At 36.4% G+C, this 26,184-nt stretch overlaps 3 protein-coding genes across 3 annotated transcripts; all 3 read left to right on the forward strand.

The window, feature by feature from the left end:
• Window positions 1–229: 229 nt before the first annotated feature.
• On the forward strand, window positions 230–5,890 carry ostm1 (osteoclastogenesis associated transmembrane protein 1). Its single transcript, XM_051874195.1, has 6 exons — window positions 230–702; window positions 1,147–1,261; window positions 1,478–1,572; window positions 1,657–1,767; window positions 3,582–3,747; window positions 4,002–5,890. Exons 1-6 carry the CDS (start codon window positions 322–324, stop codon window positions 4,055–4,057), a joined length of 924 nt encoding a protein of 307 aa, XP_051730155.1. The 5' UTR covers window positions 230–321; the 3' UTR covers window positions 4,058–5,890.
• A 2,308-nt stretch (window positions 5,891–8,198) lies between these two features.
• si:ch73-257c13.2 (putative nuclease HARBI1) lies at window positions 8,199–10,757 on the forward strand. Its single transcript, XM_051874851.1, has 4 exons — window positions 8,199–8,822; window positions 9,177–9,215; window positions 9,322–9,415; window positions 9,501–10,757. The coding sequence occupies exons 1-4, from the start codon at window positions 8,719–8,721 to the stop codon at window positions 10,440–10,442; spliced, it is 1,179 nt and encodes a 392-aa protein (XP_051730811.1). The 5' UTR covers window positions 8,199–8,718; the 3' UTR covers window positions 10,443–10,757.
• A 431-nt stretch (window positions 10,758–11,188) lies between these two features.
• Window positions 11,189–25,333, forward strand: sec63 (SEC63 homolog, protein translocation regulator). The gene is made up of 20 exons (XM_051874850.1): window positions 11,189–11,443; window positions 12,701–12,800; window positions 14,093–14,207; window positions 14,315–14,427; window positions 14,737–14,798; window positions 14,904–14,962; window positions 15,104–15,154; window positions 16,494–16,602; window positions 16,711–16,805; window positions 16,932–17,064; window positions 17,355–17,447; window positions 18,756–18,901; window positions 19,021–19,168; window positions 19,264–19,346; window positions 19,658–19,732; window positions 19,853–20,017; window positions 20,716–20,874; window positions 20,961–21,161; window positions 22,553–22,657; window positions 23,079–25,333. Exons 1-20 carry the CDS (start codon window positions 11,320–11,322, stop codon window positions 23,214–23,216), a joined length of 2,274 nt encoding a protein of 757 aa, XP_051730810.1. The 5' UTR covers window positions 11,189–11,319; the 3' UTR covers window positions 23,217–25,333.
• Window positions 25,334–26,184: the final 851 nt, after the last annotated feature.

Raw genomic sequence — 26,184 nt, forward strand, 5'->3', positions numbered from 1 at the left:
ATATGTTATGTTGAATACATTTCTGTAATAGGCTACTTGTGCAGTGTTAGATGGAGCAGCCTATAGGATTCAACTGTGAAATGAGAATCTAAATTAAAGCGAATAGTTTATTTTAAATAGTAAACTGTACAGACACAAAACAACTGGAAATTACTGAAACTGGGCTCAATTTTCACTTCTTTCAATTTCACCTGTCATTTAAAATCCCGTCCATCGCGAGATTACCCTAGTCATGTGACCGAGACGTAGAAAGGGAAGAAAACAGGAAGCTGTGTAGAGTCTGGCAAAGCAACAGCGTTCTGTATTTGGAGTCAAAAAGATATGGATTTGTTAACGAAATGTACATTTGTGGTATCATGCTTATTTGCAGGATGGACGATTACATTATTTGCCGTTGCTAACTGTTCGGTTTACCCATCGGAAACGAGTGTCGATGGTGTAATAAAGCTTCCATCATCAGTCATTCCTGTTTCACAGGCAAGCCGTTTGGGATTCTTCCACTCTCTCAGTCTTTCATCTACGTTTCCAGAGGACTTGGAAGTGAACGAGTATTGTATTGAACTGCTTCGTATCTACGGTCAACGCTACGTGACTTACGCTAACTGTCTGGTGTTTTACGCACGACCTGTCAAAATCTGTCAGAACTGTTACACTTACTTCAACAGTCTGGAGAAAATATATACAAATATATCGTCTGACCAAGTAAGTGCTCAGTGCAAGATTAATTTACTCTAATTGTCCATCTATAACACTAAATGTGCCTATAAATGGTTTGACAGGATTCCCCCCGCTGGTCACATGCATTCATGTCTCGTGATTGTGTGTGTTCAGAGTGTTTCAACAAGCCTGACTCACATTGATTCTGGATTTTTTTTTGCGAGCTTAAAGAGCTATTTTAAGTTATTTTAAAATAATTAAAGTCCATTTGAATAGTTACACATCATTATCATCTTCTTATTGCACCTTTTAAACTGAACAAATTAGCTAAAGATGCCAGTACATGCTGTCTATATTTTGATTAACACATATGCTGGTTAGTGGATATTTTTGTCATTGTACACACACTGTTATTATAAAATCAGTTATGGCCTGCAGATGTAGAAGTTAATGCTTAATAACTTATGTGATTATATGTTGTTCTCATAGCCTGGGCCTGGAAATGTCAGTTGCCATGACAGTCTGATGCGTTCTGATAGGTTAATGTTGCTCTATACCCTCTTCATCAAAATAAATGAGATCTGGATATCAGCAGAATGCAAGCGTAAGTAACATAACCTGAAACATTGTAGGTTCAACTGAAACTGGCTTTTGGTCAGATCCTTCCCTTTATGTTTCTTTCATTTTCACTGTTTAACTAGATGATATACTTATCACCACTTGCAATATGAAAAAATTGTCAGTTTTTGATTTTGTTTTTATTCAATTTTATTTATTTAAAGTTATGATTTTTAAAATTCAAATATTTTTCTCTCATTAGAATGTCTGACTGGAGATCAAGAGGCTCTCTCCAATGATACGGTGTACTTCATGGCCACTTTGAATCAGTCACTCTCCTGCTTTGAGCAATATCAGGTAATATCAAATGATGCACTTATATCGACATAAGCTCAGTTAAAACAAATCCTTGAGTTTGAGAGTATCCTGTTCTCTAAACAGAGGAACTACTCGGAACTGTGCAAAGACTGCAAAGCCTCATACAAAAGGTTGAACGATCTCTATGGTAGAATGGAGAAAAACCAAACACTCTGCATTGATATAGAAGACGCAGTAAGTACGCACTAATATACACAAACACAAAAACAGTCCAGAAGTTATTAGTAAATGAAGTTTTACTATGTGGAAGTTTGGGAGATTTGTGAAACAGCACCCTGTATAGCCCTACATCTGTACAACTAAAGTCTGGAATACACTACACTGCTTTTTTTACCCATTTTGCCCCAGTTAGCAGTCTCAACAAATCAGTCTGCACATATTGGGAAGTCTGTGTTGACGATTCCATCCAGTTGGAAGATATCAAACATGTTTGATATTTTGAGCTGATTTTAGAACACATATTGTTTTCATTTGTCAAGCTTCTCCTAGCAATGAAGTGAATGTTTCTGTAGCTGTGTGCCAGTTCACAGGCTGCATCCTTCGAAGTCTGCGAAGGTCGAACCGAGCGTTGTTAATTGGGATGGTCTAGCCTACGGAGGATTGCTCTTGTTGCCTAGCAACTGTGACCGCTGCCGTTGATGAGTGCAAGTAACTTTTGTACTGTACTTTTTTTGAAAGTTATATTAAACTTTCTGAAAACAAAACAGGGTTTTCAACCTGACTAAATCTCTTCACCTTGGTCCATTTATGTACATAATAAAGAGTATAAACCGGAGACCTTCAACCCTGCTCCTGGGGACCCACTGTCCTGCAGAGTTTAGCCCTAATCAAACACACCTGAACCAGCTAATCAAGCTCTTCAGGATCACTTGAAAATCACAGGCAGGTGTGCTGAAGCAGGTTGGAAATAAATTTTGCAGGACAGGAGCAGGGTTGAAGACCTCTGGTATAAACTCTATAAAATGGCGTCTTAGTAATATGTAAGTCAACAGTTGAAAGTTTTTGTTTTTTGTACATTAATATCGATATTTGGGTAAGTTGAAACCCAATACTTACATTTAAAAGGGTAATCTGGCATTTTCTCTCAAAAAATCCAGTCATTACCAGTGCAATGAATCTTGGAATAGGCTAGGATGCGAAGGATCCACTCGTTCTATCCTTTGTGGCCAGGCAAATGAAGGATGCATTTGTAGGTCGCGTTCGAAGGAGCCTTCGAATCGGGACATCCTTTATCACGCCGGTGTGACGCATTTTGCCTATGAATGCAGCTTTCAAAGGATGCAGCCTCTGAATTGGGGTGCAGCTTGTGGGAGTTTTTGTTGTGTTTGGGACACCTTGAGAGTTTGGTAGTAAATGATGCCCAGTTTTCCTCTGTAATCATTTACAAAGTCGACAAGTGTATAATACCTAGTGTTTTAAACTATATTCAGATTTTAAAAGTCGTGTAGTGTAAACATGCATAATAAAATTCATTGTATTTTGCTTTGGATAAAATAGTCCAACGCTATCTCATGACCAATTCGTACATATTTTACAAGGTGGCTAATTCGTATGACCTCACTCCTATGAATTCATAGGATTTGTCTAAACCCCAGTGACGGGTAGGTTTAGGGGCGGGGTAAGGGGTAGTTCATTCGTACGAATTCAACCCGTAAAATATGTACGATTTAGCAAAAAACATACAAATTTGTACGAATTAACCACCTTGTAAAATACGTACGAATTGCCGTGAGATCGGCTAAAAAAAATAAATCTTTTTTTGGGGACATTATGATGCAGCCTTAATGGTTGCAGATAAAGATTGGAGCTATTAGAAATTGTGAAACCGATTACCTCACTTATTTCTCAAATGAGTGTTTGTTTGTTTGCTTGGTTTTTATTGTATTTATGTGCTATTTGTATTTTTGTAATTGAGTTTTTGCCATGAAAGTAGCCTCAGATGCTGACATGGAATTAAATAAAATTATACTACTACTACTATTTCTCAGATGAACATGACACGGCGGTTGTGGAGTGCAAACTTTAGTTGCTCGGTCCCTCGGGAAGAGACGGTGGCTGTCATCGCAGTGTCCAGCTTCATGCTCTTCCTCCCCATCATCTTCTATTTAAGCAGCTTCCTGCACTCGGAACAAAAGAAACGCAAGCTCATACACCGTGAGTAACTTGCCTAGCCGTGCAAATTGTCTCTGCAGAACGTTCAAGGAAAAGGACAGAGGTGTTCGACAGTGTTACAGTCAATTACTTTCAGACAGTATTTGCCTCAGACATAGATCAACAACACTACTACTTGTAGCATCTTGTAGCACACAAACGGTGTTCTTAATGTTCTGAGAAAAAGTCTCTGCATTGAGTATTCTGTTCCTCTCCTGCCAGTCGGGTTTAATCTATTCCTTCATCTTGATCCACAGCCAAAAGAGCCAAGTCCAGCAGCAGCCTAATGAATATCCAAGACAAATTCAGCTGAGTGGAGATGAGGCATGGAAGAGAGGGCACACATCTTTGGTTCACCTCTTCTGATAAACCAACAGACACTTTTAGCATGGATGGACGGGGTTCATGTCTTCTCCTGGACTCCATGCGCTTCCTAGATCAAAGACTATGATGTTCTCCAGCTGCTCTGATCACATTCTCTTATTCTATTTAAGAAGTTTTTTTGTTTTGTTTTGCACTATTTGTGATTTGCACTACTAATTTAAATATGGCGCTTTTTTTTTTTTTTTTTCCTGTTAAAAAAGATAATTCTATTGTTTTTCAGAGAGGATCAGTGAGCATTTCAATAATTACAAAGGATGTTGGTATTAAATTATTGTATTTAAGGTATGAAAGAGATGTGATCATGAGAAGAGGAAGCTTTATCTTTTACATGAAACTGATTATGCTGCATTTTTACTGCACTAAGAGAGCATGTTACATTTTATACTCTCTATTTTCCTAGGTAGTAACGAATGCCCGCACACACACGCACATGACACACACGTATTACATGGCGACGGTATCACTTCTAGAAGCACTCCATGTGCATTAGAGAATGGTCTTGTAACAAATACTTTATTCAGGGTCAAAGGTGTATGTAGTGAGTAGAGGAGAAAAGTAAAAGATGGAAGAGGCAACATGAAGCCTTTTAGATGGTCCATGTGCTTGTTTGATTTGCTTTTTATTTTACAATAGAGTTGCCATAGTCTTTACCTCATTGTATGGTTAGATACTGTCATTTAAATGTTTGATCAACACAGTAGACTAATTAATCCAAAGAGATAGGCATGGAATAAGAAAGTTTAATTAATAATGATATTGATTTATTTCCTCAGCTCTCATGTTGCCTGTTGCTGAGAGTGTTATATGATGTAAAGTGAAAGTTATAAGAAAACCCCTTGCATACTTTTGTAGTTGTGAAATAGTTTTCAATCCACTAGTTTCCTCATGCCTCTATTAAAATATGTTAATTGTGCTTAACTCCTAAAGCCTTCCTTGGTGGGATTGACAGGCTCGTTGTTTTCATGGTTACGTGGACTTTCCTTGGATTACAAAGCGCCTGTTTCCCCAGTCATTAGCAGCTAATCTAAATGTAGGATAAAGTTACTTGGCCGAATAATCATAACAACACATCCGTTTAAGCTGCATTGGCTTTTTGGTCTTATGGAGCCGAGCCATTGCCTATCACACTGCCCGTTAAGCGCATTTTGCTTGATTTGTCCAATCATATGATCGTACAGGAAGATGTGGGGAAAAATAGCCTTTTCATACACGCTCATGAGTGCAATGTCTAACAAGAATGACAGCTTTCATCCCTGCAATGCCATTATCCGTTAAGCATTGGTGAAAGTCATTACTCCTGACCTGACTGCCAAATGTAGCAACCGGCCGAATTTTATGGCCACGTGTTCGACGAACTGACGCAAAAGCTGAAATACCTTTTGAGATGTGTGACCCTAGAGAGGATGAGGGAAAACTGGTGGAGAATATGAGATTATCCCTCATCACGTTTTGCCCCCATAAGAATCAGAGCAGTGACTTTGGACCTTAAGCAATGAGCCTGTTAAGAAATAACCCTAAGCCTGAAACTCAGCAGGGGGGTTAAAATCCAACAAACACTGAATATTGCTGCTGCATTTTGTTTTAAAGTTGCCATTAGGATTTTTGATGACCTGTCATTATAAATGAAATCATTCTTGTCTGTTGATGATTGCTTTGTTTGTGCTTGTAAGAAGAATTTGTATACTAACAAAATGTCGTATATTTTCACCTTTTGTAAAGCTGTAATTTTATTTCAAATAATAAAAAGACACTTCATTCTAAATGTTTTTTGTATATTTATAGTTCATATGTATAATTTACTTAGCACAGCAATATATATAGTAATGTGAATTGAGTTCATTATCACCCCTCTGGCTTGTTTCCAAGCACCATAATCTACTCCAAGGAGCTTTAATTGGAATTGACTAAGAAAACAATTCTTTGTTAATTCTTTTTTTTTTTTTAATGTAATGTCATTTCGTAATACACATACACGTAATTCACATAGTATTCTTATTTTGTTCAACTTTGGTAGTTATGCAAACCTTTTAGTGAATATAGCTAAAGCTGAATATGGTGCATTGTTGGAGAAATATATCTTTATAATTAGAGAACTCTCACTTAAGAGCCAGCATGTGTTACTGAATGAAAGGGGCCATTATGACCTCATAAGGGTCAAAGTCTGAAGATCATGGGATTATGGTATTATGATAGATTATATAGAATCACTTCATCACAGTGGTCACTTAGCACCGCCGATGGCTGCAGAGCTCTCCATTCCAGCCTCTATTTGCCACTGATCATTCGTAAATGCTTCACCTCATTACAAAGGTCATATGAGAGGTCAGCTGGAGGAGACATCGCAGATGCTGATTGGTGTGTCAGAAACCTAAGGTGGATGACTTCTGTCCCCTGTAGCTTCTTTTAATAAGACAATGGGATCACAGTCGGCAAGGCTTACACAGACTCAGGGGGTCTGGCAGAATAAGAGCTTTTGAATAAGGGGCTGTGGCATAAGGGCAGAAACATCTGACCCTGTTGGGCACCCTTGCCCACTCATCTCTGGGTACAGTGCATCACCCATCAGCTGGATAAGACGGCTATAAAGCCTCTTGAGGAAAATAATAGACAAGATTTCAGGGAGGCAATAGGTGGCGACTGTGGTGCTTCATCTCCATCAATGATGAGCTGCATTCAAGACTATTTCTAAAATGGTTTTGGCATCTGAATAGCTCAGTACAACATAACAGAAAGCAAAGAATAAAATAAATAATTTGTTCCACTTATAAGCCTATATATATTCATATCCATGATGTTAGGCTTACACACTGAACTCAAGATGCTAATATTTTTTTACTCTGTTTGCTAATGTTTGTTTACTCCTTAATTTCGTATTCTTACTAAGCAATGTTACTTGTATATTATCTTAAAACTTTTAAGAATCTAAGAAAGAAAACAGTCCATTAAAATGTACAAAATATTCAGCAACAAGACGAGCCCTGCAAAAATATCACAGTAATATTAATACATTTACACCCAGACGAACTGTCTGATAGTAGCGACGCCATGTCTGATCCCTGAAGGCCGATCGACCCGTCCAGAGTCTCGCGTAATAAATTATGTTTAGGATCAAATTTCTACTTTTGGTTTCAAACGATTAGCCTACAAATGCACTGAGACCATGAACACAAATAATAAATATTATGAACATGATCCTTATTTTACCATTTCTACTACTGAATTAATCCTAACAGTAATAAAGTTTTGAAATAACCATGACCCTCATTGTAAAAAGAAAATTAACGTAATAGGCTATATTTGGGCACGAAACCAAATTAATTTCTTAATTTCCATGCAACTTGTTATGGTTGATTTTTATACAGATTTATGGCCTTATAGTGCATAACCTCCATGTAATAATGTGTAAATTAAGATGAGGGTTGTGACCTACACAATTACTCCCTGCATATTTAACTCTGTCTGATTAACGCAGGACGGTAAGAGCATCTCTCAAGTCTGAAGTAAGCAGTCTCATCACTGTAGCTCTCATTTGTTATTTTGTGCTGCCATCATCATTCAGGTCAATGGGATTGAAGAGGAAATGGCAAAGGTTATTGAGGAGGGTTTGAGCATGATCACTTCCTTTCGTTTTTACTCTGTCTCTCATATCAACACAGACACACTTGATGTCTTTTGTAAATAATGTGGAATTTATTAACAGTTGAACCCTATTTGAACCATAAAGATTCTATCTACATTACATGGAGATGAATCATAAATCAGATTGTATTACTCTGGTGCCATCTATCGATGGAATGTGATTTTATTGAATTAATAGATTGACACAAGATATGTTTTCTTCATGCCGTCACTGCTGGAAAAAAACAAAAACAAAAACACATTAGGCCAGAATAACTTGGTTTGCTGGTTTTTAGGCTAGTCAGTTTATTGGTTTTAGCTGGTCGCTCTCGGAGACCAGAATCTATTCTAATCTTGCAGAATGCCTGCTTGGCCAGGCTGGCGACCAACTTAAACCAGATAAGACCAGCTAACTATCTTGGGCTGATTTAAGATATGTTCAGCCTAGTTGGTTGGTTAGTCACAGTAGTATCCACTCACATTCGGGAGGAAAAGTTCTCAATCCATCAGGAATATCGAGATATCAGTGGTTCTCAGAGAACCACTGACGTTTTTGATGGATTTGCCATAAGAGGGCGACATTGTATCAGTAGCCGCGTTTCCACTGTCGAGTCTGGCCAAAAGCGAGCGTGCTGTTGCGTACCTGGTCCAGTCGCGTTTCCACTGTCACTCACGGGGTTGGTCGTGCCTCTCTTCAGGGCCGACGGGTTTTGGGCCCGCCGAATACCTTGGTCCAAGGTGGGCCAACTGGGGCTTGAAGTGTGAACAAAAGCGGAATTTATCTGAGGAAGGAGACGGTTCAGCACCGATGCTCATTTCACATGTTTCCATATCAGGCTACCAGCTAACCTCAACATTTAAGACGTTTTAAGCAATTTTCAGCTTAAAACACACTTCCAGACACCAGCGAGTGTTTGAAATAATAAATAAATAAATTACTCTGAAATAACAAATAACTTGAGTCCGGAAAGCATGGCGCTGGGGACATGTATTGCTTTTTTATTAGCAGACAGTTATGATGCTGAAGATTTCTTATTTTACAAGAAAAATGCGATTCGCAAACGTCGGAAAGCCAGGTAAATAAAAAGTGTATTCTATATATTTGCCGTTGTTGCTTCATTTAGTAAAGTAACAAACACCATAGCGCCTCTTACTAGACTATAGCTTGCAACTGTTTGACTATTGGATATATTCATTCTGCTGTCCAGCCTGTTGAAAATCCTTCTTAATCTGGTAATGTTTCAAACGTGGTCGCTCTTCATTTGCTGGCTGACTGCCTACAATGTTCTAAAAAGCAGCTTGACTACCTTGGCTAGCTGCTGGTTGAAGATCACCAGCTAATGATGACCAGCAACCAAAAAGCTATTGTTTTTCCAGCAGGAAAAAACTAATGATTCAAATTATTATTGATATTATTTATGTTTAAACAGAATTAAACTGAAATCTGAACAAAGTGATAATCTGCAAAGGTAAGATGATCCACACAGCATTTGATGAAAGAAAGTTGACGTCAAGACATCTTTATAATGAAATGCTAGATAAATGCTCTAACATTATTACTTTTCCACATGTCAGAGAGGAAGAAAGAGAAGTATTCAATACCGTGCTGCAAAGCTTGACAATCAGTGAGTTTAAGAGTCACTTCCAGCTGACGCCAACTCAAACTGAGGTACTTAAGTTAAAGCTGTTCCTACTTTTTGCTAATCTCATTTGTATTTTGTAAACAAATTGTTCTTTTCTTTTTGTGTTCGTAGGAGTTGGTACGGCTGCTGGCACCCTGTAAATGGACTTCCATTATGCAAGAGGGATGGACAGTGTGGCATGCTGTGCTTGCTGCTCTATGGGCTCTTTCTACCCAAGAGTCTTACCACAGTGTGGCAAATCGCTTCCACATCACAGAATCACTCATTTGTGATCAGCTGGATGAATTCTGCACCCTTATTACCAGCAATTTGGCTAATAAAATTCACTGGCCTCAGGGGGAGGAAGCAGAAATGTCTGTGCTGGGGTTCTTTTCTACTGTAGGGTTACCAGATACGCTCTGTGTAGTAGGAACGGGTTTTATTCCTATTGAGAAGCCTTCCGATGTGCCAGATCCAGAGGTATACAGAGATGCGGAGGGGTTGTATTATATAAAACTCATGGCCTTTTGCAACCACAAGGGTCGTTTTACCTATGTGACCGCAGAGCACCCTAGAAACTGGCATAACTCTAGAGTGCTGTTAGCCACAGAGATTGGCAAGGCATTGCAGGAAGACCCCGTGGCTCTCCTACATGGCAAGCACATCATAGGTGATTCCACCTTCCCACTTTCAGAGCACTTCCTGACCCCGTTCCCTGATTATGGAACAGTCGGACAGAAAAAAGTAAGTTATAACAAGAAAGTGCAGTCATCTCTTGCAGTGGTGCAAGGCTCCATCCATACCCTGAGATCTCATTTTCAAAGGCTCCGGTGTCTGCAGAAGCATTCCATTTGTCAAACTAGCATAGCTGTGAAGGCCTGCTGTATTTTATACAACATGTTCCTAGAAACGTATAATGTGCCAGTGGACTGCGTGGTAGATGACATAACCCAAAAACCTTTCCATGAACTACCATATGGACACTCTGGAAGTCTTGGTGGAATATCTAAAAGACAAGACATTGCAGCCTTACTTGGGCGAACCACTAAAAAAAGAAAATGTATGTTCAATTAGAAAATTATTTTCAGTTTGATAATGGATGCAATAGGCTATGTTGAAATGTCTTACTTTAGATTATAAGGTAAACAAGTAAAAAAAAAATCACAGTATTTTTTTGTTATATGCACTACTATGTTAGAGTGATATGTCATAAAAATACATATATTAAAAAAAAATGTTTGTCTAATAAAACCATACTCTTCATCAAGGGTCTAAAGTTTTAATCTGAAAATCATTCTACTGTATGTAATCTTTCTAACATGTAATGTATTTCGATTTAATAATAATAAAATGTTAAATAAAACAATCTGAGGTCCTTGGGTTGGCTGAGATCCTGTGTGAGGTGTCCTGTAAAGATTAAAAACCCTGATTTGAAGTTTTTATTGGCTTTCAAATTACAAAAAGGAAGCGTACTAAAAACTGAAAAAAAAAAAAATCTAAAAATGCAAATTGTGTAAAAACATACTACTACTATAACGCGCATGCGTAGAACACGTACACTACTAAAAACGGCGCACAGGTTTTTCGTGTTTCAGAAGAACTACGACAGCAAGCGGCGAAGCGTTATTAACATGCCACAATAAATGTCAATGTTCATGTTGAGCGTAAAGATATATTAATCATTTATGCTGCCAACAGCTTCGGAGTACTGTAACATAAAATGCGTTTTTAAAAATACCCACCCAATTTTACATGATCAACTTAGGCGGCCAAAGTCTTAATAAAAATAATAGGAACACCAGGGGACTTTTGTTTTGAAAACAATCGCTATCGTGGCAGAAAGTGCGTGGATGCTGGCTTCCCTCACCCACATATGTGTCTAGTCCTACAGTGGAGCGACTGATACGGCGGCAAGGAGGTAGAAAAAATCGGGGTTTAGTGCCGCTGCGAAATGGCTGGACAGCAGTTTCAGTACGACGACAGTGGCAACACTTTTTTCTATTTTCTCACGTCCTTTGTGGGACTAATAGTCATCCCAGCCACCTATTACCTCTGGCCCCGGGATCAGAATGCGGGTAAGGCCCCATATGCTAATGCACTACCAGCTAACCAGTTACCTGTCGCTTGCTGATCAGCCCTGATAACCAGATTGCATCCTCTGCGAGGAATATTTGTTGACATTGCAGTATTTAATAAAACGAATGCCGAGGGTAAATCCAGAAATGACACCAAGTGCTCGCTAGATTGTTAATGTGTGGCATTAGCAGCTGACCCGTACTCAAATCAAATAGACTAGGTTGGATATTTCCAGTATTTTTTTGAAGTGTCAGTAATGGATAATAATGCAGCAGATACCTATAAATGAGGCTTTTCAGGGTTATTAACTATTTGAGCTATGCTACCTTCGCACACCAGCTACCTACGTTAAATATAGTGGTCATCCGTTTAATAGGCTTGTTTTCGTATGTCCTCGTTTGTTTACGTTGCCAAACACATTGCTTAAAGATCAACTAATCTGATCATATAATATAATGTAATGCATTTTTTTATTCTTTCTTTTCCGTCTGCATGGCAGTGCCACTCCCACTAATTTTCCAGCATGTGTTGTGAAATGTATTTTTGTGAATTGTACTCTTTCATTAACTGCATATTTATCTTTTTTACATTTACATGCTGTTTACATGCAACAGATAGACATGCTATTAAGTAATTCACAACAATGAATCCAGCCGTAATAATTGCAGACAATGGCATGTAGTTTCTGCAGGCTACATAGAAGATTAAATGCTTGAACGGTTAGTTCACCCAAAAATGAAAATTCTGTCATTAATTACTCACCCTCACGTCGTTCCACACCTGTAAGACCTTCGTTCATCTTCAGAACACAAATTAAGATATTTTTGATAAAATCCAATGGCTCAGTGAGGCCTCCATTGACAGCAAGATAATTAACACTTTCAGATGCCCAGAAAGCTACTAAAGACATAATTAAAACAGTTCATGTGACTACAGTGGTTCAACCTTAATGTTATGAAGCAACGAGAATACTTTTTGTGTGCCAAAAAAACAAAATAACGATTTTATTCAGCAATATCTAGTTATGGGCGATTTCAAAACACTGCTTCATGAAGCTTCAAAGCTTTACAAATCTTTTTTTCGAATCAGTGGTTCGGAGCGTGTATCAAACTGCCAAAGTCACGTGAACCATTGAAATTTCGAAAGCCTTTTGATGTAAATTTCACGCTGTTTGTTTGCATGGTGAGTGAGAATTATATTGCACAATTGTTTTTGTTTTTTTCTCATTGTTGTCTTTTATGTAAATTAATTCACAGAGCAATTGCGGTTGAAGACTTTACGTAGAGTTCATGGAAGATGTCTGTGGTATCGCCTTCGGCTTATGAAATCACAGCAGAGCATTGTTCCAACACTTAAGTAAGTGATTATTTTTGTGTGTAATTGGTGCGTTTCAGGGGAGTTTAGCTAATTTTGCTTGTCATTTTGTAAGCATTTAGTTTTTAACATGCATAGATTTTTATAACTGCAGTAGCTGCTTGTATATAGTGTGCTTTGGGGAACATTTGCATTTGGACAACAGCATCTGTTTACGAATTATTACATTTGCTGTTTATGCATGTTAAGTATATTAAAGAATATAGAAACATATATTCAATATGAAAATTGACGTGCTAGGTTTAAAATTTGTTCTTGCTTGTGTTTTTTTTTTCTGTCAAAATGTCAGAAAGCATTTTGAATTATCCACCCGTGTTTTTAAGATTTGTTAAATGACGGACGCTACAGTTAACACAACCCCTCGTTATATGTTGGACTCAGCTAACTTATAGGCTACTTGATATTCTTGAATAAGCGATTCGTTTTGCTCTTATGGGTCCTGTCTATTCATTGTCAACTGTTTTCTATAGATATGTTTGTATTGGCTAACGTTTATTCAGCGACTGTTTGTCTTGTTTATAATGTGTAATGATCAAATGCAAAGACAGCACGTTACAAATAGAAACCCTTTTTTCTGTGGGATTTAGTATCATATTTGGATATTGGAATAATAAATTAAGTATTTTAAATGTTTTCTAAGGGTTTCTTAATTTTAGACTAGTTGTCGTTACAAAACCTGTCTAAACGACTGTCAGGTTAGTCGTAGTATGTAAATATAGCCTATTTGAAATGCAAACAAAAAAATTATTTTAATTCATATTAAATAATTGAATGTGATTCACCTGTGGTTGTCAGTTTGTATAAGCACACATAAAGCAATGCAATATTAATCATGAATTTAAAAAATGCTTTTGACCAGGTGTAGGGTCAAATTCAAACTTGCTTGTTCAGGGGTCTTGTAGCAGATATTACACTATTTGATTTGATTTCTGAATTTTCAGACAGCAATCAAGATCCATTTGATTGTGATGGTCGAATTCAAAATTTACTCTGTCAACTTGTGTATTGGTGTGGCACCTCACACAGTGGACAAAATTTAAGAAATTATTAATTCTTCAGCAAAATAAGGACCTCAGTCACTTATCAAAACTCCGAACCAACTATTTAAAGCACAAAGCTTGCATCAGATGCGTGGAATATTCAGACACATCCTGTCTTTCATGGTTTAATTCTGCTCTTTTTGGCTATTTAGTTTTAATACAGCAGCTACTGTCTGTTTTTATTGTAAATTGTGGTAACAAACTAAAATTCACTTCTCTGTTTTTTCATTTTAGAAAAGCAGCCCTGTTGTTTGGGTGGGCAGTATTTCTTTTCCTGGCCTATAAGGTGTCTAAATTAGATCGAGAGTACCAGGAGTATAACCCCTATGAGGTCCTCAACTTGGACGCAGTAAGGACGACATTCTTGCTTTCTCTCTTGTTAATCTTGTTCTTTGTCATTTTAATCTCTAAACTGCTTCTTCTCAAGATTAATAGATCCATTATGTTTCTGTTTAGGGGGCATCTGTTGCTGAGATTAAGAAGCAGTACAGAGTTCTGTCTCTAAAACACCATCCTGATAAAGGTGGAGATGAGGCCGTGTTCATGAAGCTTGCTAAAGCTTACTCAGCGTAAGACGACTGCTGCCGCCACTCGTTTTATTCATAGTTGCCTTTTAAATTTAATGTCATGTTATTTATGGCTGCTTCAACTAATTTTTTCTGTGTGAGTCTGTGTTTGTATTGCAGTGTGTTTGTTATAGGTGCAGCACAACACAATTCATAAAAGCTATTTATAAAAATGTCATCCACTGTGCCAGAATTAAACTCTTAATCTTCTTGAAATACCCATGCTGCACCTTTCTATTACTTGTCAATATGGCACAGTATGTAATCATCAGGGTTTTTAAAATTGTTTTCCACACTCATACTTTCTCACAGTTTGACTAATGAGGAATCACGGAAGAACTGGGAGACATATGGCAACCCTGATGGCCCAAGAGGTGACGATTTCATTAATTTGTTAACTTATTGATTGATCATTTAGTATTGCCTGTGCTGAAAAAACAATCTCATCTTTATCTCCATTTCATTTCACTCTTGATCAGTGACAAGTTTTGGAATCGCTCTTCCTGCATGGATTGTTGACCAGAAAAATTCCATGCTGGTAAGTTCACCTACTATTTTTTTTTTTTTTCAGCTGTCAATTAAATATTGACCACATTTTAAGTGTCAACTAAAAATTAGATAAATGCCTCAAGAGTGCAATAACTAACTGGCAAAACCTGTTTGCTTGTGCCTTTTACAGGTGCTGCTGGTCTATGGGTTGGCTTTTATGGTCATCCTTCCTGTGGTTGTGGTAAGCTAGTCTTCTAGTGGCGATCAAAAACTTAGACTTTAGATTTAATAGAAAACATGTACACTACTATTCAAAAGTTAAAATGTGTTTGAAAGAAGTCTCTTATGCTCACAAGGGCTGCATGTATTTGATCAAAAATACAGTAGAAATAGTGATATTGTGAAATATTATTACAATTTAACCCTCTGGTGCTCTTCGCATGTCGGTCAAAAACCGACATTTTGTTTTTATTTCAATTAAATGAATGTACTATATTTTAGTTCGATAATGTTTTTTATTTAATATTTTGTATTTTTAGGGGATTTTATGGTACTAAATTATATTTACGCTGTAGTTATTATCCATTTATTCACTTTTTGAGCATGGACCTGAAAATGAAATTTCCAACTTAAACTGTCATAAATTTTGAATGCTTTAGAGCACAGACTTAATTTTGGTCTCTTTTTAAAGAGGGCACTTGGCAATTTATTTAATGATTTAAAAAGTTAACTTAAAATGATAGAATTTTACGTTTATTGTTATGAAAAATGCACAAAAAAAAACTATTTTCAATTTTTATATGAAATATATATTTTCAAAAACACACTTTACTTTAAAACTGCAGGAAAATCAAAGCCATAAATCTAAATCATAAATCTTATGTTCCAAATTTGAGCTTGATATCTCAAAAAATGAGCTTTCAGTAAAATTTTGTTTGGCCGCAGTACTAAAAGTTTTCACAAGATGAAATTCGTCTCCCATTCATTTCCACCTTGGCCATTTTTGACCGTGAGGAGCACAAGTGTGACTATTTTATCAGGACCATTTAACCTTTTTGAATTATGTCCATGATTTTTTTTTTTTTTTTGATTGTTCACATAGCAAGTGCCAAAACTTTACCAAGTTTTGTACCATTTCGATGAAGTAAAAACGTAAAATTTTTCAGTCAAAAATGGCTGAAGAACACCAAAGGGTTAAAATAAGTGTTTTCTATTTTTATATATAATTAAAAGTTTTATTTATTCCTGTGATGACAAAGCTGAATTTTCAGCAGCCATCACTCCAGTCTTCAGTGTCACATGATCCACATGATCTAATTTAGTGCTCAAGAAACATTTCTTAATATTATTAATGTTGAAAACTTTGTAAATGTCTTTTACTGTTGCTTTTGAACAATTTAATGCGTCTTTGCTGAATAAAAGCTATCACTGACCCCTGGCCTAAACTTTTAAACAGTAGTGTACCTTGTTGGATCTTTATGTACAAGCATTTTGGAGACTGTAGTATAAAAACCCTTTAATTGGTTTCCATTGATTAATATACTGATAAACCCTATAATAATGTGTGCATTTGTGTTTAGGGCACATGGTGGTACCGTTCCATCCGCTACAGTGGTGATCAGATCCTGATCAACACAACTCAGCTTTTTATGCACTTTATGTACAAAACACCTACAATGAACATGAAACGTAAGTGCACACCTAGAAGGATGCAAGGTCACCATTCAGAAAGCTACTTTGACATCCTTTTGTGAATTCGTTAGGGTCCTCATACTGAGTCTCTCCTCTGTTTGACAGGATTGGTGATGGTTCTGACAGCAGCATTTGAGTTTGATCCTCGTAGTAACAAAGAAGCCATTATAAGACCAACAGACAACATAGAAGTTCCCCAGGTAAAATGTTTAAACATATATATGCGTTTTGTGCCAAAGATTTAAAAGTGCTTAAAGAAGTGGCTTGTGGATAATGATTAATTTCTTATCCTAAATGTAATGCTGGGTGTGTGTTCCTTTTTGCAGTTGATTCGGGAGCTGGGGAACATTAATGTTAAGAAGAAGGAACCTCCGTTCTGCTATCCCTACAGCCTGAAGGCTCGAGTCTTATTACTTACACACCTTGCCAGGATGGATGTTTCTGAGAACATAGAGGAGGGTAAGCATTCACACATACCTCTCAAGTGTCAACATTTATTCCTGTGAGATAATACCACAACAACTACCTGTCTAATACAATTCATTACATTTATGCATTTGGCAGACGGTTGTATCCAAAAGCATTCAAGCTATACATTGCAAGTATGTGTGCTTCTTGGGAATCAAACCCATGACCTTGTCGTTGCTAATGCTCGGCTAGTTGAGCTACATGAACTTTATTCATGTTGAATTTGCAAATAATTTAGGGTTATTAATGTGAATTAATTGGCAGTTTTGTATCTTCTGCAGATCAAAGGTTTGTGGTGAAGAAGTGCCCTGCTTTACTACAGGAAATGATCAATGTTGGCTGTCAACTCACTATGATGGCAACAAGTAGAGGAGGTAACTTGAAAACAATGTTTTCAAATACTGACCGTTGAACTAAGGCTTAAAGGGTTAGTTCACCCAAAAATTAAATTTCTGTCATTAATTACTCACCCTCATGTTGTTCCATATCCGTAAGACCTTTGTTCATCTTCCGAACACAAATTAAGATATTTTTGATGAAATCAGCATCAAAAAATGTTTTTATCCCCCATAGATAGAAACGTAATTACCACATTCAAGGTCCTGAAAAGTAGTCATCGTTAAAGACATCGTTAAAATAGTCCACGTGACTGCAGTGGTTCAACCTTAACGTTATGAAGCGACGAGAATACTTTTTGTGTGCAAAAACAAAACAAAAATAACGACTTTATTCAACAATTTCGTCTCTCCGCAGTCATTCTCCTATGCTGTTTATGTTGTAAACACAGTTCAGTGCTTCCGTGTTCTACGTCAGAATGGCAGCTCATTATTGGCCGGCTCCTGCGTCAGCATCACACGCATGCGTCGTGCTGCTCACATGAACAGCATCGGCCAATACTGAGTTGCCATTCTAACACGGAAGCGCTGAACTGTGTTTACAACGTGAACAACGTAGGAGAATGACTGCGGAGAGACAAAATTGTTGAATAAAGTCGTTATTGTTTTGTTTTTGCACACAAAAAGTATTCTCGTTGCTTCATAACATTAAGGTTGAACCACTGCAGCCACGTGGAACGACATGAGGGTGAGTAATTAATGACAGAAATTTCAATTTTCTGTGAACGAACCCTTTAATTTTTTCATTAATATATACACTATGGTTTCAAAAGTTTGGCTTCAGTATGATTTTTGATTTGAAAGACATTAATAGTTTTATTCAGCAAGAATGCATTAAATTGATTAAAAATGACAGTAAAGACTTTAAATTAATAAAAAAAAAAAAAAATCTTTCAAATAAATGCTGTTGTTTTGAACTTTCTATCCATCTTAAGAGCCCTGATGAAAGGTATCATGGATTTAACAAAAATATCAAGCAGCACAACTGTTTTCAACGTTGTAATGGCTGCTGAAAATTCAGCTTTGCCATCATCACAGGATTAAATTACATTTTAAGATATAATAAAACAGAAAACAGTTATTTTAATTTGTAATACTTTTTCACAATATAACAGTTTTTACTGTACTTTAATCAAATAAGTGCAGCCTTGCTGAGCATAAGAGACATCTTTTAAAAACATTTAAAAATCTTTCCAACCCCAAACTTTTAAGCACTAGTGTATATAAAGTATCATACAACATTAAAACATGTTTTTTTTTTTTTTTTGCTGGTGTTTGATTTTATAGGCCTTCGAGCTCCCAGGCTGACGTCCATAGAGAACTGCATGAAGCTGTCTCAGATGGTGGTTCAAGGACTGCAGGAGGCAAAGTCTCCTCTGCTGCAGCTGCCCCATTTTGAAGAGGAGCACCTCCGATACTGTATCTCTAAAAAGGTACATCTTTCTCAAAAGGTGTTACAGCATTCTTAATAAGTTTAATACAAACCCCATGTTGCTATGCAAAAACTATGGTTTGCAAATATCTAAATATGGTTCCCCTCTCTCATTTTCAGTATAAGGTGCGGACGTTGCAGGACCTGGTCAGTCTGAAGGACTCTGACAGGAGAAACATGCTGAGATTCCTTGGGGAGGAGAAGTATGATGAGGTCATGGCGGTCCTCGGGAGCTTCCCCTATATCAACATGGAAACCAAACTTCAAGGTGGGTTTAAGCAGCGTTTGTATACTCATACATTCAATAAAAAAACAAACATTACATGTGATTTAAATGCTTTAACTCTGTTTTATCATCCACAGTGTTGGATGATGAAGATAGCAATAACATCACAGCAGGATCCATTGTCACAGTTACAGTTACCCTGACAAGGAAGAGAATGTCTGTGAGTAGTACATTTACGAGAATATCTCATAGGCCACCACTTCTCATCCAGATGTTTACTTGAATGGGTATTGCTACTCGACTATAGTAGCTTATTTGTGTGTTAGGTATATATTATGCTAGTTGATAATGACACCTTGCAGTTGCAGCAGGCATCCACAAGAGGTCAATGCTGAGCTTGTTTTTTGTTTTTTTTGTTTTTTTTGGTTAGAGAATTAATTTCAGCAAGACTATCATATCTATTACCAAATACATTATTATTTGAATCCTTTATGCACAACAACATTGTACTAAATTTGTATTTGTGTTTAGGAGATGTTCGAGAAAGAGGACAATGCGCCTCTGCCTACTACTACTACTACTACTGAGGAAGCTAATTCAGAGGAGGTAGTAATGCTTTTAAGCTGCACATTAATCAAACACAATATTATAATGATTTAAAAATGCATATTTACATCTTGTGTAAATGTCTGAAATGTTTTAAAATTATTATTTTGTAATTTGCAGCAAGGTGATGCCAAAAACAAAACAAAAGGTTGGCACAATAAAAATAAAGGAGCTAAAAAAGCTGCCAAGTCCAAAAAGAAGAAATTGACTAAGAAGAAACCAGTCACCCAACAGCAAGCAAAGGGAGACAAGGCCAAACAGGCCAATGGCAATGTGGCAGGAAATGTAAGGAACCTAAAACTCTGTATAGATTCAGTGGCACATTTTTACAGTTTTTGGCTTTTAATGAAAATAACCTTCAGTTTTAGTCAAAATACACTACCATTCAAAAGATTGAGGTCAGTAAGTTTTATAAAGAAATTAATACTTTTATTAATCATGAAATTGATGCATAAAAGTGACAGTAAAACATTTATAATTTTACAAAATATTTCTATTTCAAATAAATGCTGTTCTTTTGAACTTTCCATTCATCAAAGAATCCTGAAAAACTGATTTCAACACTGTTAATAATATGAAATGTTTCTTGAGCAGCAAATCAGCATATTAGAATGATTTCTGAAGGATCATGTGACTCAAGACTGGAGTAATGGCTGCTGAAAATTTAGCTTTGCCATTACAGGAATAAATTATATTTTAAAATGTATTAAAATAGAAAACAGTTTTCTTAATTCTAATATTTCACAATATGACTGTTTTTATCGTATTTTTTTATAAAATAAGTGCAGCCGTAAGAGATTTCTTTCAAAAACATAAAAAAATCTTGCCAGCCCCAAACTTTTGAATGGTAGTGTATATACATGTCATATTCATTCATTTTAGTCTTACTATGAGTTTTACTATGATGCATGTTTTCTGTAACATTATTGACAGAAAAAACAAATCTTTCATCCCATTGCATACGCTTATGTTTTCGTTCACAGGAAGTTGCTGCATCAAAAGAGGAAGAGGACGATCTCTCTGATAAAGGCAGTGAATCAGACGAAGCAGAGGTAAATAAGGACTCACCCAGCGAGAGAGATGAGGAGAGCGACAAGCAGAGTGACACTGAGTTGGATGAGATTGGCGGAGATGATGAGGAGGTGCGTGTCGTATCCCTTTGGATGAATGACTGCTGATGGTAGTTATTGCAGTGCAGCTTTCCATAACCAGCACGTCTTTTCTATAGGAATGGGAGGCCCTACAACAGAGCATTCAGCGTCGTGAGAGGGCACTATTGGAGACCAAGTCTAAAGTCACACACCCTGTCTACAGCCTGTTCTTCCCTGAGGAGAAACAGGAGTGGTGGTGGCTCTACATCGCAGATAGGAAGGAGCAGACACTGGTGTCTATGCCCAATCATGTGTGCACACTCAGAGACACAGAGGAGGTGAGGCCACAACCACCTGTTAGTGCTCTATCACACTTTTTTTTTTTTTTTTTTTTTTTATTGAGGAAAGTTGAAAGAGGTAAAAGAAAGGGTGAAATTGTGTTGCTCAGTGTTTGGACGGTCATGGAGTTTTAGTGTATCCAGGTTTTCTGGGCCTGGAAGTGTTGGGAATTCTTTAAGTCATGGAAATTTGTAGAAAAAAAATGTGCTCAGCTAGATTTTCCGCTTGTGTAATGGTTGTGTGAAGTAAAATGTGTTTTCAAATCAGTGATATTTGATTTGTGAACCGGGTTACTTTAGGATAATTTATACACTTATAATTCGTTAATGTTTTATATATATATATATATATATATATATATATATATATATATATATATATATATATATATTTAATATTACCATCTAGGTTTAATTAATTTCTGTTTTTACCTTTTTTTTTTTTTTTTTTTTTTGCAGTTTTAATTTTTAGTGTTTCTACTCTAATTTAGTTTAACCATAGTTTAAACTTTAACATTTTTTTAAACTTACTTTAATTTTTGTTTAGTTTAAGTTTTTTATATAATATTTATATATTTTTAATTTTATTTCAGATTTATTTTAATTAACCAAAATGTTTTTAATAGTTTTAAATGTAGGTGACGATGTTTGTGAGTGAAGTGAATGGTTCAAAATGGTTATTTAGCGAATCAGTCTGAATCATAATGATTTTTAAAAATCTTTTTCCATTAATCATAAAATTGACTGATCATGGAAAGTCATTAGTGAAAGTGGAAACCCAAAAATCTCTTTATTGTTCTAATTGGTTGATAATCGTGGCATTAGGTTGTGTCATTGTGGGATTGTGCACTTCCATTTCCAATTAATTAGGTGATTTTTTTTTTTTTTTTTTTTTTTTTTTTTTTTTTGCAAGTCTTACAATAGGAAAACAATAGCATTTACAACTGGAATGCATAATGGCAAAAACAAATCACTAAAATTAATTGCAAAATGGTGTGCTGCCATTATAATATAGTAAAATGGAGGAATAATAGGAGTGAATGTTTTACTCTGTGTGTGTGTGTGTGTGTGTGTGTGTGTGAGAGAGAGAGTGTGTGAGTGGCTGGCTGAATGGTGCTAGCTGCAGAGTCTCCTGCGCAGCAGTTTTCCCCATAGCCTGTTGCCAGGCAACCTCCATACTGCAGTCTCTGTCTGGTTACAGGACAGCCAGATGCCTGTCATAATTCTGTCTGACATAGTGAGTGCTTCCTGTCTGTGAGGAGCATGAGAATGCAAGGATATAAACAAAAGTGTGATAAATCACCCCATATCTCCCAATTACTCCTCCATATTAGATTTTGCTGAGTTGTGTAAAGTGACCAATGATTATGTAAACTTCCTGTTTGCCTTAGGTTGAACTGAAATTCCCCGCTCCATCCAAAACCGGAAACTATCAATATTCTGTGATTCTCAGATCAGATTCATTCATGGGATTAGATCAGGTCAAGCCACTCAAGGTCAGTTTTTTTTTTTTTCTCCATTCTCTTCTTTGGAAATGCTCTGTCTTATTTGTTAAATTATTTTTGTTAAATATGTTAAAATATTTTATGCAAAAATAGACACGCTACTGTGGGATCGGTAAGATTTACAAAAAAATAAAAAAAGAGAAGTCTCTTATACTCACCAAAACTGCATTTATTTGATCAATAATACAGTAAAACAGTAATATGGCAAAATATGATTACAATTTAATATAAAAGTATTAATATTTAATATAAATGTAATAATATAGATATAAAATAATTTAATATAATTAAATGTTTTCTATTTTAATCTATTTTAAATGTAATTGAATTGTGTGATGGCAAAGCTGAATTTTCCACTCCAGTTTATCAATATATAAAGAATCTTTGTGGTCCTAATTTTGTTTGGTTTTAGCTGGAGGTTCACGAGGCGAAGGCCATGTTGGATAACCACCCACAGTGGGATATCCCAGAAACCGAGGAAGAGGAGGATGACCCAGAGGACAGTGATGGCATTGAGGAGTCTGAGGAAGATGAAGAAGACAACGACTAAACCAGTCATTTCATGCAAACTTGAGCACAGCTCATACACCCATGTGCCCACTCATGCGCGCGCGCACACACACACACACCCACGCTCACACACACCCATATAGCCCCAAACCATTGCCGTCTTCTGGGCCGCCATACACCGGAGGCAAACAGGAGACAAGGACGTTGACGCCCCATCTTCCTGTTTAAAATGCTCATGAATCACAAATGTGTCTGAACCGTTTATTTCGCCAATCAAAATAAGACTTAAGGAACTGTTGGTTATCTTTCCCTGCGTTCATCCAGTCGTTATCGGTGGGCTGTCACAGTGGTTATTTGTGGGGTCCAGCTGTGTTTCAGATTCCTCTCCACTTGACGAAAAAGATGTCTGACCAACCAATGCGTCGGAAAAAATAAAAACCAGAGTACCGCTGAAAAATCACACACCTCATGACTGTCATTTTTCAATGTCACCGTTTCTGCTTCAAGGGTGTTTTCTACCTTATCATTTTGTAGTTTTATGTAGTTTATTAGATATCAAATTTACCAGGTGTTTCCACTTTTACGAGGCTGTGTGAAGTGTAATCTGGAGTGAGCACAAGGACGTGGTGCGCTCAGGGCTTGAGCCGGAATTATGGGGGAAGGGGTTTTGCATCTCAAAATGTCTCCATTGTCATCAAGTGTGGAAATTCAATACATTTATAAATCTCACCTATCTTCCAGCTTGTCGTCACAAGCGCAGGTTGTCTCAGCTTCACGAAAATGACTGCAGACATTCCACAGCCAGGTCTACTGTTTAGTTCTGATTTAACTTTTAATGTTGCTTCACCTAGAACTATTGCGCCGCTGTTTCACAAATAAGCAGGTAGATGTCAGACTGATTTCTTGCCACATGGCCTAAGGTGTTTTTTTTTTTTGGAATATTGAAATGTGAATTTTTGCCCTTTTATGTTTATCCCACTGACTTTTTGAACTGGAAACAGAAAACTCCTCACTGTTGCTGACTGCAGTTGTTACAAAGAGCCCATGTTTCTAGCATGAATGTACACAAGTACAGGCCTTTTCCCATAGATCTGTTGGACATAGTGCAGCGAAAGACAGGAATTTAAACCAAAAAATGATCAAATGACTTTTTGGTTTCCCATGGTTTCTGTATGCCTCAATTATAGATAGGTTAGATTTGTTTTTTTTGTTTTTTTTATATATATATATATATAATTTTTACATTCCACTCTCATCTAATATAAATGCCTTATTCAATGTATAGAATTTTTAGTGGCCACAAATATTGCAAATGGTTTGTGATGCAAAAACATCAATATGAGTGATGGGAATAATTGAGGGTCAGTGATTTTCTGCAAGTTTTTCTTGTTTTGTTTTTGTGTGTGGAGGGATGCAACAGGGCTTGAAACTAAGGGTAGATTTTGCCTTTTTTTTTTTTTTTTTGGATATGATTATTTTCGTTCCATTTAAATGTTATTTTGCACCAGTGGAAGGTCTGACAGTGTATTGGAAGTGCTGATTTAGTGGTTGTGAAAATACTAGTCTGGTCCGTTTATTTATCAATCAGTGGGAGAGGTTATGCTGACCGATATGAAATTATTTGTAGAAATGCGTATGAAATGGTAATCTCTTTAATTTTTTTTCTTTTTTTGGAATTTATGACAGGAAATTGGATTTTCTTGTTTGTTCCCAATAGCTAATGTATGTATTTTATAGTTATATTTGGAAAATTGCAAAAATGAGTAGAAAATTATTTTACTTATATCCCCTCGCGTTTATTAGCATAAACACAGTGTGATCATTCTTGACATAGGGAAGGTGTCATATTCTGGCTGCATGCAACTCACACATTCACAACCAATTTTATAAAATGATAAAGGTTTTACAGATAAATAGACATTTTAGTATTATAGCTCCAAAAAGATTGTAGCCTCAGAATTCATGCTGTGACTGAAGCGCACAGATTATGAAAAAAACATGTCTTCACATACACAGAAACTCACCGGCCAGAAAAAGGGGTGAATTGCCTAGTAAACAGTATCTGCCACTTTTGTTTACAAGAAAACTGTCATTGTAAATGGAAAATATATATTATTTGTATTTAAATAATTTCAAATAAAATAACTTTTTAAATGATTTTCTTTTTGATTACACATGATTGAACAGCTTTAGGATGTTCTTTTCCCTGAATCTGCATCATTCTTTGATTTTTTTTTTTTTTTTTTTTTTTTTTTTATAGACTAAGAACTTACTAGACTGAGCTTTATTCATCTGAAGGTACTCCGGGGCCCTTTGAATTTTTTATGGCATTTTCATAAACATTTTGAAGAAATATTTGCTAATGATTTGTATATTATACAGAAGGATGAAAGCTACTTTAAAGTGCTACAAATCCTGCTTTTTCTATATTGAGGGTCCTTGGTAGAGCTGAGAGAGGGGGTTCCTGGTCTGTAAAGTCTATACATCAGCATCCCGTTTATTTTCAAACCTATATGAGACTATACGCACACTGTCAAATTTGCAATTTGGACTTTGAATTGAATCATTTACATTAAACGAGAACCAAAATGCTGTTAAATATCCCAACTTTTGTTGAATATTGAAAGCAGCATCTCAAAATTTACCATTTTTTTATCCTGAGACTAGTATGTTCCTGAATAATTTATATTCATCGACATTTTTTTCGCCGTTTATAAATATTTTTGCCGCTATAAGGAATTTAATGCATTAAATAAGTTAAAGTCACGTATGGAGCTTAAAGTCAGAACTCCACGCGCTGACATGTCAACATTAAAAAAACTAATGTGGACAATAACTATATTCGCTCTAGAATAGATAGACAATTACTTTATTCGCTTCATGCTTTTGATATTTAAACTGTTTTTTTTGTGATAATATAAGGCTTTGTGAGTAGCGATGCTCATAAATGTGCCGTATTTTCCTCTTTTTTACCACGTAACAGACTATGACTGCCATGCTTTATAAGT

The sequence above is a fragment of the Ctenopharyngodon idella genome, chromosome 20 (assembly GCF_019924925.1).
Source record: "Ctenopharyngodon idella isolate HZGC_01 chromosome 20, HZGC01, whole genome shotgun sequence".
NCBI classification, from domain to species: Eukaryota; Metazoa; Chordata; class Actinopteri; order Cypriniformes; family Xenocyprididae; genus Ctenopharyngodon; species Ctenopharyngodon idella.